Source organism: Heliangelus exortis, chromosome 1 (assembly GCF_036169615.1).
Source record: "Heliangelus exortis chromosome 1, bHelExo1.hap1, whole genome shotgun sequence".
Classification (NCBI taxonomy): Eukaryota; Metazoa; Chordata; class Aves; order Apodiformes; family Trochilidae; genus Heliangelus; species Heliangelus exortis.
Window position 1 is genome coordinate 113,005,737 of NC_092422.1, and position 14,232 is coordinate 113,019,968.

General features: G+C 38.3%; 1 protein-coding gene across 3 annotated transcripts in view; it reads left to right on the forward strand.

Moving 5' to 3' along the window:
• The first annotated feature begins 55 nt into the window (after positions 1-55).
• SLC35A5 (solute carrier family 35 member A5) overlaps positions 56-14,232 on the forward strand; it is a 160,091-nt gene continuing 145,914 nt past the window's right edge. Inside the window, exons 1-7 of one of the 3 annotated variants that reach the window (XM_071759250.1) lie at positions 56-197; positions 671-823; positions 1,620-1,718; positions 3,527-3,660; positions 5,921-5,988; positions 7,553-8,321; positions 9,692-11,460. In XM_071759250.1, coding sequence (XP_071615351.1) covers positions 694-823; positions 1,620-1,718; positions 3,527-3,660; positions 5,921-5,988; positions 7,553-8,321; positions 9,692-9,760 — 1,269 coding nt within the window. In that variant the 5' untranslated portion in view covers positions 56-197; positions 671-693 and the 3' untranslated portion in view covers positions 9,761-11,460. Of the gene's footprint in view, positions 266-670; positions 824-1,619; positions 1,719-3,526; positions 3,661-5,920; positions 5,989-7,552; positions 8,322-9,691; positions 11,461-14,232 lie in introns of those variants that run through there. The other 2 variants (XM_071759238.1, XM_071759260.1) reach the window with 2 other exon arrangements.

A 14,232-nucleotide genomic window follows, 5' to 3' on the forward strand; every position in this document is an offset into this window, starting at 1 on the left:
CGGATGTCGCGGCTCTTAAGGGACATCCCGCCGGCAGCCGGCACCAAGGGGCTCCCTCCCGCTTCTCCCCCGACACCGGGACTGGCGCTGGGCGATTCAGACCTGGGTTAACGGGGGAGACCTTCGCCAAGCTGGCGATTCAGACCTGGGTTAACAGGGAGACCGGGTAACGGCAGCGCTGGAGACGGAGAGCAAGGGTATGCTCAGGATCTGTCTCCAGCAAGCCGTGTTCCTCCTCTGCCTCCTGGGCACCAGCTGGTGCCCGGTAAGCCCCAGGTCATCTCTGAGGTGTTGTTCTGGCTTCACAGCTGTAAAACTTCTCTTCGCTGGACTTAGGAATGAGGATGCTTTTCAAAAAAGTTAAAGAAAAATAAGCATTCTAGGTAATCAGTATTCCATAGGTGCACTGTTCTGATAAACTTGCCTCTCTTTGTGCCACCTTCTGACTTGGTGTATACATTGTTTATCCCCTCCACCCCCTTTTCTGGTTCTCATAGCATATCTTCTTCCTCTTATTTTTTTTTCATGAAAGAGCTTACGGCAGAATGAAATAATTGCTTGTGAGGTAAGCAATAAGATAACACAAATCAATAAAATATGCACATTTCACCTTGTTTAACCAGTTTATGGAAGTACTATTTATAGTGTGTTTTCATTCTGTCGTCCAAAGGGCATTGACAACAAGACAACAGAATGGAGAGCAAATGCTGTAGGCGATTTGTGTTTTGCTCCAAGACAACAGTCTATACGTTTCTTCTTGGTGGAGTGTTTATTGCACTGGGCTCAAGTCGAATCCTCCTGATGAAGTATTCTGCCAATGAAGGTGATGTTGGACAATAAATATAATGTACCTCAAATAAGAGAGAGTTGACTTTTGGGGTAAAACATATACCCAGAAGTCTGATTCTTCACCTGCAGAGTTCTGAGCATAAATACTGTATAAATAGTGACATGAATTTCTGTACTGGAACATTTTTCTGTAATTCACTGGCTTAACATAAAGTGGTAACTTGGGTTGCAAGGTGTATGATCTACATGGAGATTCATCCATAGAAGATGAGGCAGTGAATTATTTAATAGCTGATTTTCAAAGACTGAATACTTGTGTAAGCACTAGTGCTGCTACATATCTTTTCTGAAAAATTTGTCCCTCAACAGGCTTAGGAAAAAAGTGGTATCTTATGCTTTAGCTGGCTAGTATTATTACTTCTTTTGCCACGTACTAGCAAAATATGGTGACAAAATGTGTGGTCCTAGAAGAAGGTCATGTCATTTGGAAGTCATTTTTTTGTGACAGGAAAGAACAGCATATTAATGTTTGTGGAAAAAATTCCTATTCTTAATTTTTTTTTAAAAGAACGATGTTCTTGAGTTCTTCCCAAAAGTTTTGCTGTTAACTGGGACCAAATGAAGAAAGATTTCAACCGAGAAAGGAGGCCAGGAGGAAGTTTTACATCATAAAAATAGGAATATTTATAATGAAAGCACTGACATAACCATTTGCATTTATGAAAGTGGCTAAAATTCTGACCAGAGGGGTTAAATAGTTTGTTGCATGAATTATGAATACAATGGCCAGAATCTGATTTGTGCCCTCTTTGATCTGCTGAATCCCACAGATAACAAATATGATTACCTTCCTACAACCGTGAACATATGTTCTGAAGTAGTAAAACTGGTCCTGTGTTTGATACTGGCACTATGGGTTAAGAAAAAAGGTGAGTACCTATGTTAAAAATAACTGAAGTGTTTTGACTTTCTAAGAGTTGCTGTATTTAAAATCCCTTTTTTTCTTGTTGTTTTTAAAAGAAGGGGAGTAATGTTTAGTAGTATGGAGTAGCTCCTGTTAGTAAGCTTCATGGTAATTACGTCTTCCATGCAGAATTACAACTAAACTTTATTTTTATAGCCGCACTTTGTACTGTAAATTCAGCTGTTCTTCAGTTATGCATATGGTACCTGAAAGGGAGACAGGTAAGGTGAAATAGAAAGTGGAATGAAGATACAGTCTTAATATTTTCAGAATTTTACCACAGTATCAAGCAGATAATGGGAGCCTCTTCAGTGGCTAAACAGAAGCTTATACATTACACAAACTCAAGGATTTGCCTTATGTTCTATTATTCTGACTACTTTTATTTGAAGGCAGCACCAACCTTCCACTGTGGGGGCTTTGTGTGTAGTGGTACTTGAGTCAGAAGTAACATATCTATTAAAAGTCAAAGTAGCTTTTTTGTGAAGTCAAATCATGGGGCTGCTCTTCAGAGGAAGCAGTAGCAGGTTTCACTACCTACTAGTTTTATATTACAGGCTGTTTTTTTCTTTCCTTTTTTCTTTCTTGACTTTCTGTTGTGATGTAAAAAGAATAAGGTTAACTTCCTACCATTTCAAAATGGTAGAGAAGGGACATTTAAATTGAAAGAAAGTGTCAGGCAGTGGAGACTCATGTTAACTTGAACTGCTAGTTTTTTTCACTGTTCCATGTAACTGTCATGGCTCTGGCAAGCTGATGAAATTTTTACCTCCCCCATATAGTACAGATATATTTAAGATAGTGTATTCAGTCAGTGTTTGCCATCATTGGCTACTGCTGACTACACATTTTCTATTTTCTGGGTTTTTTCCTTCCCCCCCCCCCTCTTTTTTTTTTTTTTTTTTTTTTTTTCTTTCCCCCCCAGATATCTGAGTTTTGCTGAACTAATGTATTGGTGGGTCAGAAGAGGATTAGATAAGATTGTGTAGCCTGAAATCTGTGCTAACAAAGTGCTTTTGTTATCAACTGTAGAGTAGTCTAAGGTTTACCACAGTCTTCCTCCTCAAGTATGTGTCCTGAGTACCTAATTAAGTGTCATTCTTTGTGTCTTGTCCTTTATTTCTTCCTTCTTCGAGTGTTTTCCTCCTATCTGGATCCCTAGAGGTATTTAAAAGCCATGTAGATGTGCTAAGGATGTGATGGACTTGACAATGCTAGGTTAATGATTGGACTTGATCATAAAAGGCCCTTTCAAACCATTGCAATTCTATGATGCAATGTGCTACAGAAACTGAGTTCTGATTTATTTTTTATTTCTGACATTACTGGCTGCCTGTGTAGTGCCATATGACCAGACCCACTGTCTGTGTAACTGTTTCAATTCTAGATTTGATTTATAGTCATTAGAAAATCATACCCAGTGATAATGTTGCTATTGTGTTGGGAGTTTGGGGTGCTTTTTGGCCTTCAGAGAAGGGCTGATAATTGAATTTTTGCTTCCAGTAAACAAATAGTCTGATGGGGGTAAAAGGTTCCGTGGTGTTTTCTCTGCTGAAGCAATGAGGTGAACACTTGTAGAAACAGGACTGCTGCTCTAGCTGTGTGTTCTGCTCTCGATCTGTCCTCTATGTTGCCAGAGGGATATGGTACCTGTGGTTTTTTTCAGTCTAGCTGTGTTCCTGAAAACAGAAGAGTGGTCCCTATTCTGTTATAAGGAACTGGGTTTTTGATAATGAGGAAGATGTCTTTCTTACTGATTTGTTTTTCTTTCAGAGGGTTGTTTGGATCATCCCTTTGAATGTATGTCCTGGAAGAATTTTTGTAATTCCATGAAATGGTCAATTCCTGCCTTTCTTTACTTTTTGGATAACTTGATTGTCTTCTACGTACTGTCCTATCTCCAGCCAGTAAGTACATATAGTGAATAAATTATCTTCCAATGTCTTACTGGTAGGTAACATTGCTCATAGACTATATACAGTTGTAACACTGGCAAGGCAAGATTTGCAGGTAAAAGAAGGATCTATTATTATATTCCCAGTCAGACCTTCCCACTCTCTTGCCCAATGGTCAGTGTTGTACAGGTCTCAGAAGAGGAGAGTTCTCTGTGTATTTTCTCCATCCAAAGTGATTTAGAACCAGGCTGAACTGCTTAAGTACTAAGCAGCTTTTTGGTGCTTTCCTACCTTTGGTTTCTTTAAGTGTATTTCTCTTTCAGTGTATTTGCTCATCTTGATAGTATTTGAGCTGCACTTTTGTGTGCAGTTTCTACCACATTATGTATGTGACTTCCCATGATGCCTTGTTTTCTTTCCTCACTCTCCAAGGAAAAGTGAGTAAATGTAATCCCACAAAGGGAGTAAGTGTTAATCAAAACAGAGTGGGGAAGAAGAAAACTGTTTGACTTTAAATTTTTGCATTTGTTTATTAGTTATGCTTAAGCACAAAGTTTAGTTGATACTTTTTTCTAGCTACATTCAGCCTTTTGGATAAATCTAGATATGCTCAGGAAGTAGTACAGGTTTTATGCTTTCTCTTCTTTTTGTACTATGACACTTTTTTGGTTCAGAAGCTAGATTTTGGTTTGAAGCTAGATAGAAATAAATGGCTAGTGCTTGCTATAAAATACCCTGACTGCTCCTGTTTGACATTAAATAAGTTCAAATGTTTCTGTTCCTTCTCTTTCCAAATTTCTCTTTAAAAATATTGTCCTTGTAGGTGTACGTTTCTGTTAGGGAAAGATCAGAGTTTCGAATGTAGAAAAAACTAATTAAAATCAAGAGTCTGGTATCTTAATATAACATGCACAGGTGTTTAGTTCTCTCTTGTCACGTGTAGGCTTTTTGGTCTGTGTTGGGGTTTTTTATTTGGGTTTTTTTGTTTTTACTTTGGGAAGGAAATTCGGCAACAGTTCAGCTATTATGCAAAACCTGATGTTTAGAAGGTTACATAAACACAACTGCTTTCCTAAGTAATTTTATTTGCCTCAGTTAAGGTCATTTTTTGTGAAATGCCCAGCTTTTATATTCTACACACACATACCTTTTGTCTCTCCCCTCAGAATATATGCTCTAAGATTCTGCTTTTTTAGAACTCTTAGCATCTTATACCTTTGTTTATGAGAGTTAGCAGAGATTGTAGCATTTGGTAAACAAGATTAGGAAAGATAACTGGATAGCCGTAGGACAGAATACCTTGACACTGTACCAGACTGTGAAAGTGATCTTACTCTGAGGCTGGAGAAAAGAGTTCAGGTGCCTGGATTTTTGTATATGTACTGACTACACAGGACAGTCTTGAATAAAACATGATTTGGGAAACACCCTCACCCACCAAAAAGAACCTTTCTTCTCCACTCATGCTGGTAAATTCTGAGCTCTAGTGGTAACTGCAGTGCCTAAAAGAGCCTCTTCTTGGTCCAGAGTTCCAGTGTAGAGTGCCTCTTAGAGCTGAAAAAGACAATCTCTGTCACAAGAACTTTTCAGCTTGGGATCATGGCTGTGGATTTTTGCACTGTCATTATTACACAGCTATTGCGAAACGAAACAGGAGCTTTGCAGTACAGTCTTCAGTTGTACTTTGAAATAGGTGAATTGTTTTTGTACAGCTGCACTCTTGAAAATTTACACTGAGCACCTCATTAGCTTTGAGAAATGATACAGCAAATGCACTTGACTTGCAGTAAGTTTGTTTTCTGCAAGTGCCTTGTCCAAATCTGGGATTTCATGGATGCTACAAGCTGGTTCTGCAGCAAGAAGCAGCCTCACCTTCCCTTATTTTTTTATTTTCATTTTGAAGCAACTTCCTCCTTTGTACTGGCACAGCTGTTTTTGCAGCTGACTGGTCAGCCTGGTGGGCAAACTGGTCTGACAGAAAACTTAACTTAACTGTGCTCTTTTTCATTAAGTTTTCCACTGGGCTGTTTCACACACATCTTTGTTTCAGTGAAGTGAGGAACTTCAAATACAGGAGTGGAACTTAGGTGCTGTTTATTGCTTGAGATTTTGAAATAGGACTTGAATGTCATTTTACAGTTGTGCTGTTCTGCCACTTGGGTAAGGAAAAAAGTTCATTTTTTTGCAGAAAGGTGGATGCTTGAAGTCAGTGGGCTTTTCTTGTCCACATCATGTCTAGAGTAAAACTTTGTTCCCTTTCTTCTCTTTCTAGGCAATGGCTGTGCTCTTCTCAAATTTTGTCATTATAACAACAGCTCTTCTCTTCAGAATAGTGCTAAAGTAAGTACTATTTATTAAAGTAAATAAAAATTATTACCTTTGTAGCCTTGAAGAAGTTCAGCATCATTATTTCTCTTTGCCTAAAGGGAGGAGTGCATCTGCTCTCTTGTAGCTATTCCAACTTCGGAAAGGTGACTTAATTTTCAGTGTCTGAAGGTTTATAAAATAATTGCTGATTAGGAATTCCTACATATCTCTACACATTTGGTCAACTCTAATAGAAAACAACTGAAATCATGATTATGTAGAATCACAGAATCACTAAGGTTGGAAAAGACCTCTAAGATCATCAAGTCCAACCATCAGCCCAACACCACCCTGCCAACTAAACCATGACTCTTAAGTGCCATGTCTACAAAATTTTTTAACACCTCCAGGGATGGTGACTCCACCACTTCCCTGGGCTACTTGTTCCAATGCCTGACCACTCTTCCAGTACAAAAATTTTTCCTAGTGCACAATATAATAGATACTTGATTGTCAGAATTAAAGTTTGTGTACTTTCATTTGTACATCAAATCTCATATTTCATGATTAGCAGTGCTTCTTTGCAGTCTTTCCAGTGTCTTGTAATGCTTAATTAACTGTAAATGTAATCTAACAAGAGGGGGTGACATCTGTAAGAGTAAAAGATAGGATGTGTCTTTGGTAATATTGTACCAGTCCTGAAGTGTCTCTGGTCAACTGCAGTGTGTTTTGAAAAGTAATTATATGTCCCATCTTCATTATTCATGTGACAAAAGTCAGACTCTCTGTCCTATGTGTTCTACTTTGCATTATTTATGCTCTTTATGATCTTTAGATTCATAAAATATTGACAAGGAAATGGATATTAACTTTACACTCTACTCAGAAAATCAGTTGTGTTGAACATGAAGCAAAGATGACTTTTCTACAGGTGCTAATACACAAAAAAGTGGCTGATATTCTGACTTGAAGTGCTTTTTCTCACTTTTTCAGTTCTTTTGTCTGTTGTGATGTCACAGCTTACTTAATCTTCCAGTCTCATTTCCTCAAGATAACAAGTTTTTCTTGAGTCAAAACAAATAGTATAAGTAGTCTTATAAATTAACATTCATTGATTTATATGTTTCATCATCATAAAATACTTGAAAAGGGCACAAAATCATAGGAGAAAAAGGATATTTAATGGATGTTTACCATAGAAAGAGAGCAATTATTTGAGCATGATATCTTTTTATCCCTCAGTACTATATTCCCATGGAGACAGCAGGTGCTTGTAAGTTGCCAAGCAGTCAAAATCTAGAATTAAGATGAACTTGAAGACTTTCTTTAAATTATCTTTCCAGAATATTGCATTTTGTATTTCTGTGACTTCCAGACTGTCCCCATCCACCCTACTACAGAAAAGCATATTGAGTTTTGGTATTTTACCATCAATTCTGAAAAGCCAAGATTATTTTTTTTTTTCACTTGTCTCTGTCACCTTATCTGTGGCTTGGTGTCTTTTATGTGTTTTATAGAGCTTGTTCTCCTGTCATTTAATTTGTGCCACTGTGTTTCTGAAGTTGGTGGATTTTATTTTTTTTTTGTCTGCTTCTAGGAGAAAACTCTCTTGGGTACAATGGGCATCTCTGGTGATTTTATTCCTGTCCATCGTTGCCCTGACTCTAGGAACTGGAGGCCATCAGCAAAGCTTGGCTGCACATGGATTTCATCACAATCTGTTTTTCAGTCCATCTAACCACTGCCTTCTCTATACCGGACCTGAGGTAGCACCAAGTTTCCTTCCTAGGTTCCAGTGGAATGTCACCAGTACCATGGCAGGAGCACTGAAACCTCTCCGCCTCAGCCTGGGCCATCTGCTTATTCTGGTGCAGTGTTTCATTTCTGCCCTGGCTAACATCTACAATGAAAAGATCTTGAAAGATGGGGATCAGGTTGCTGAAAGCATCTTCACGCAGAACAGCAAACTCTATGCCTTTGGTGTGTTGTTCAATGGGCTTATGCTGGGGCTGCAGACTAAGGACCGGAGGCAGATAGGGAATTGTGGCTTCTTCTATGGGCACAACGTCTTCTCGGTGGCTCTCATATTTGTCACAGCTTTCCTGGGGCTGTCTGTAGCCTTTATCTTGAAGTTCCGAGACAATATGTTCCATGTTATGACTGCTCAGATCACCACTGTCATCATCACCGGTGTTTCTTTTGTCATCTTTGACTTCAGACCTTCTCTAGAGTTCTTTCTGGAAGCTCCTGTAGTGCTTCTCTCAATATTCATCTATAATGCCAGTAAACCAAGAGGCCTGGAATATGCCATTCTGCGGGAAAGGGGCAAACTTGTCAAAGGAGATGCGTGGGAGAGGTCAAGCGGGGTAAGGCTCTTCAAAAGTACTTGTCTTCTCTGGTTTCTCTTTTGTTTCACCTCTGTTTATGCTATGGAACTTTTGGAAGATTCATTTTTAATGTGATTGGATTCATCCCTTGACTCAAAACACCAGACCTCATCAGTATTTCTTAAAATCTTTTAAACTGCTTGAGTATTGCTTTGTATATTCTACTTTTTCAGTTCATGAAGCATATGTAAGGATTCTTTCCTGCTGTGACTATGGACACTCCTGTGAACAACTTGAGCTTTGTACAAATCATCTCTTGGAGCCTTTATAACCAAAGTCTTTTACTGGTCCTGGGCATCCAGAATTTTGAATTGGTGCCTGGGAAATAGTGGTACTTAAGTAGAACTGATAAATCTGTGTAGCTAAGCCCACATCCCGAGGAAATTATTTTGATGCTAAGATTCTTTCTACCTTAACCGTCAAAAGATATACCTGAAGGACAAAAGGTAGCGTTTAAATACAGAGCTTTAAAACATTTTTTCTTGACATACATTTCCTCCAGCCCGCTAGTGTGTTTTGTCCGAATTTGAGTAGTTATTTAGTTAACTAGAACGTGGGAGGGGGAGGCTTGCTCTTGGATTGAATGGAGCTGAGCTGTCAGTCTGAAGGGGAAGTGTCAATGTCTGTGTAATTACTGTGTACGTGTGTAGAAGTGTTCCGTAATACACGTTGTAACCAGCAGAGAGTGCTGTCTCCATGTAATGCTAAGAAACATTGAACTTGAGAGGGCTTTTCCAGAAATTCCACATGGTGCTTTTTTAGGTTGTTATTTAACAAGCAGTAAATAGGACAACATCGTGAAATTCTTTACTATGAGGGTGTTGAGACACTGGGACGGGTTTCCCAGGGAAGTTGTGGATGCCTTCTTGTTGGAAGTATTGAAAGCCAGGTTGGATGGTGCTTTGAGCAACCTGGTGCAGTGAGAGGAGTCCCTGCTCGTCACAGGGGAGTTGCAACTACATTATCTTTAAGGTCCATTCCAGTCCAAACCATTCTATGATGTTTCTATGATATTTCCTATACTGGCATTACCTATACTAGCACCTAAAATTGAGCAGCTGTAGTAAAAAAACCCAGCAATATCTGAGCAGGCTTCCTGATGGAAGAATAGGCTACAAGCTGTTTTAGAGAGTGAGTCACTAAAAACTGTTAAAGATATCAGGGATGGTTTTTATGAGCATGTATGTCCTAGAGCAAGAGTATAGTGCACTAATAAGAGATTTAAATTACTGGGTCTTAATTTTGTATAAATTATACCTTAAAAATTGATTTATATATATATATTTTTTTTTTAAAATCAGTAACAAGATAGCTTCTGTGCTCACATTATTCTCTTCTGGTTCCTGTAGGATGGAGAAGAATTTGAGAGACTGAACAAACCAAGCAGTGACATTGATACAGATGAAGATTCCCTCTAGCATCAGGATGTCTTGGAAAGTGCTATTATTCATAGTGAGGGAGCGTTAATGTTTTATTAACATAGAGAAGGGTTGTTTTTCCCCACTTGCAGAGCAACAGAGATTATTTTGAGCCTGAATGTCAGAGGTGGAGAAGGAAAAAATTCAAGTCATGTGTGGAGAGTTGTGTTCCCTCTTCCTATCCCTGTAAATCAGGAGTTCAAAATCTGCTGAAAGAAACTTGTAACTGATGCAGACAAGAAGAGACATGGACCGACCCTGGAGTCAGTGGTCTGAGTGATGTGTCCTGAGTCACTGTAATGTCCTGTATGAATTCCTTGGTTAGCAAAGCAGGGATAAAACTGTTCTCCACCTTGTAGAAGTGTTATGAATGTTGATTCATGTTTTTGCTGCATCTTCCAATGTACAAATGCTTCAGAAACTTTTATTTTCAGGACTTAAGATGTTACTAATACCTCATAAATAATGAGGCATATTGACAGTTTTATTTTGCTCTGGCAGTTCACATTAATATATTCCTGGCTGAGTAAAAGAGTCTCTTTAAACCAACCTAATCAAACTTTCACTTGAGAATGAATAGTAAGTCAAATAAATTGAGTTAAGGATATGTTGATCCTTCAAACAGGCAAATCTCTAGAGTGTGATTTGAGTTTGAATGGTCTTAATTTCTGTCTTCATTCCTGTTTTTACATCAGTATAACTCTGTTCTGACTCCTGTGGAGTCTTTGCTGTCTGATTTTCTCTGATGTGACTGAGATTTCACTGAATTCAGCCACCAGTTCTTACCTTTTCAATGAGAGAATGTTGTGTGCCTGCCTCCCAATGTCTGGGGAAATGGAAATATGGAATGCCTTTGTAGAACATAGTGAATATTACATGCAATTTATGTGGCCTGACTTTGAAAGAGCTTGAATAAAACATAAGTGTCTTATACAGTATGGATTCATCATAGGGTCTTTTTTGCATTTAAAAACACTGTGAGTAGAGGCTTAGTTTGTACTGAGGCCAGTATCTGAGAACAAATATTATGTAGCTGCAGTGATACCTTTCAACATCTGGAGCAATAAGCAAGAGGGTGCAGGTGGTTGTATTATTTGGTATTGCTTCAGCCTGCCAGACTGTTAAGGTCTTGCATTCATTTTGTAGAGGAAGAAATTTTGCAGAGTGCCAGGCATAGTGATCTCAGAATCACTATTGAGGCATCTGCTGGGTTTTATTTAGAGTGAGATGAAAAATAGGGTCCAAATAATTCAGAAAATTTCAGAAGGGAGAAGGGAATGGGGGTGCAGATAAGAGATTCTTGATATGTTCCTAAAGCCTCTTCTCTCAGAACAGTGAAGATATTGGTTTATAATTTCCTCCCTTAAAGTATGCATCTTCCATAGTTGAAAGACACTGTCAAAAGAATTCTTAAGAAGATAAGCAATGAATGCAGTGTCAAAGCCTCATACCACAGCATATAGTGATCAGTTAGTGATGCATTTCTCTCTTAACTGAAGACAGTTTTGCCTTTGTTCCCCTCTCCCGCCCTCTTTCCAGACTCTGTGTATAACTCTGTGTATAACAGCTTACTTATGTATACTGTATTGATGGCTCATGGCTATATTATTTAAAATGTCTTCTTTCATTGATCCATCAAGAGGAGCAGCTTGTTTCCATTTGTAGCCAATAACTGTCAAGTTATAAACTGTGAATCTAAAGTTATTGTTCTCGTTTCTTTTTTGTCTGGGAATATTAACTTTTTCTAGTGTATATAAAAAATAACTATGCAAAGTGAAATTACTGTTGTAGTTGAAATTTTTTTTATAGCTGGTATTATTGTGCACACGGAGTAGACTATTTCAGCAAAAATAAAACCATTTGTTTGAATTTGTACAGAAATAATAAGAGGATATTTCAGTGTAAATTACCGAAACTTGGTTTTCATTGCTTTATGATGTTCTAATTAGGGAAATGAAACTTGAGTGCTCAAAGAAAACCAAACTCAAACTGACAAAAATTTAGTTGCAGTAAGAGATTTTTTTTTTCCATTACATACAGCTTTGCAATAAATGCCTGCCTGAGCTCACTGACTTTTTCAATTATAGCTACCGACTTCAGCACGTTTTTCCAAGAAGAGTGAAAGTACTGATAGCTTTGGATTGTTTTGCATTGATATGAACAGTAGCTTTTTACTTTTTTACCTTTTCCCAGAGAGATTTGCCTTGTGTTAAGCCAGAACACAGAAATCAGTCTCGTACCTCTAATGACAGAACATCAAACCAAAGATTAACATCTTAAAACCTCTTGTCCTTCTTAATGATCTTTCCCTCTATAAGTTTCACCAATGCTATCATGCTTGACTTATCTGCCAGTCTTAGATTGTGCAAAGATGTCAAGTATATAACTGCTGATCCAACTGCTTGCTTGCACTATATAGAGTTAGCCCTGTCCAACACGTAGAAGGCTTTCTGTTGTCTTCAGGCTGGAGGTTTCAGTGAGATTCTTTTGGTTTGGCCAGGCAGGCTTCTTTTAATAATGGAGGAGAACTGTAGACTTGCTTAGCAGCAACAGAAATGTTAACTTCTGTCTAAAAATAGGTAAGGAACTTAGCAATAAAAAAGAGTGTAAAGTAGCCTGAAAGTATAACCACGCAGTTCTGTGCAGCTGTACTTATCTATGGTGATAGTTGAATTTAGTGTCTACATGTGGTTTTTTGGAAGAAGTGACTGCAGATGCTTGTCAGCTGGAGGGCAGGCCTGGTTAGCAAGGGGTAGCTGTTCTATGCAGTTACATGTTTCAAATAGATCATGTCAATCCCACTTGATTATGTATTTCCACTGGATAGTTATTGACCCACTGCATGTTGGAAAGCTCCCTGTTTTTCTCCTCAAATGACAATAGGGAAATTTATGAGGAGATTTTTGGAGAGCAGCATTAGTTTGGCTCATAGTCTATAATGAATATATTGGGTGGAGAGCTCTTTCTAATCTGTGATTTAAAGCCCAGATTCACAAATATTTGAACTTAATTGCTGATGAGAATGATATGTTCCTCCCTCCAGGTTTGAGGAAGTAGTTCACAAAACATCTCAGGAAGAGTTGTGCTCATGTTTCTCGTGTTTTTAACAACCAATTAAATCAATATCTGTTTTGGTTAATTTTAGCTACTTTTTGAATGAAACAACTGAGTGATGGTGCTTAAAAGATATCCTGTGGATGAAAATAGTTATCTTGGAGCTGAATCAAATCCCATAAATATGTGTAAGAAAAAAGGTTGTCTTTATCATGTGAAATCTTTCCACAAAGAGCTGGAAATAGGACCTTTCTCTCAATATGTGTGTCCTCAGAGTGTTGCTGTAGGGATGGATCCAGTGCTTTGGATTTGATTTGTGTTTTAATTTTGAGCACTGTAGCTCCTGAGTGCTTATTGTCTTCAAGATAACTGTATGTTGTTGAGATGATTTTTTTGGTCTTGTTGTTCCTTCAGGCTTTGTTTTCAGTTTTCCACAGGGAGAGGGCAAGTTGCAAAATTGGGCTTTTAAGTCACTGCTGAAAGCTTTTGTTTTTAATTTTGAAACCAGCTTGTAATGGAAGCAGGAATCAGCACCAGAATGTAGAATAATACTGTGTATTACTCAAATTCAATATTTATCTGTGGGATTTTGGTTGAGAACCCATCTCAACCTTATAACTGGAGAACTTGCTTGGAGTTGTCTTTTTAATGCAACTCTCGCAGAAAGTCTAGGCTGGGTTTGGTACTTGTACAACTCAATTTTGAATTTTGGGAGAGAAGAAGGCAGTTTGGATCACGTGTTGCGCTCTCTTCTACATGCTGTCTCCTCCTCTCTCCTGGTTATTAGTTTTCTAATATTAGTTTTCTCTCCTGGACATTTAGTTTTCATGATTTGTAATATAAGTTTAAAAATGCTTTCATTTAAAGATTTTACATGAAGATCAAGGTTACAGAAAAGTTGAAATGAACACCTGAAATGAAACACCCTAAAGGTGTTTCTCTTTGTTTACAGGAGGTGACTGTAAGACATCTGGTAAGACTTTCCTCTGCTTTTGCTTTAGGCAAAGAAAGTTAGGCAGCTGACCTTAATACCTTAATAGAATGATGCAGTTAGCACTTTTTTTCTACAACAGCTATGGGACCTCCCATTTTCTTCTGGAAACCTTTCAGTTCTGTGATTCTTTTTTAGAGCTCCTCTTTGGGTTTTTTGTTTGTTTGTTTGGGTTTGTGTGTGGGGGTTTGTTTTGTTTTATTTGTTGGTTTTGTTTGGGTTTTTTTTTGGGGGTGGTGGTGGTGGTGCATGCTTTGTTTTTTTAATTTATCTGACCACCACTTTTAGCTGTGGAAAATGTGCCAACATTTCCCAGTCACCCGAGGGAGGGAAGTTGGAAGCTGTACTCTATGCTGAGTGGACTGTGTGGTACAGAGGGCAGCCTGCCCCAGAGAGTGGCCAGGACCTGTGACCTCTCCACATCTTT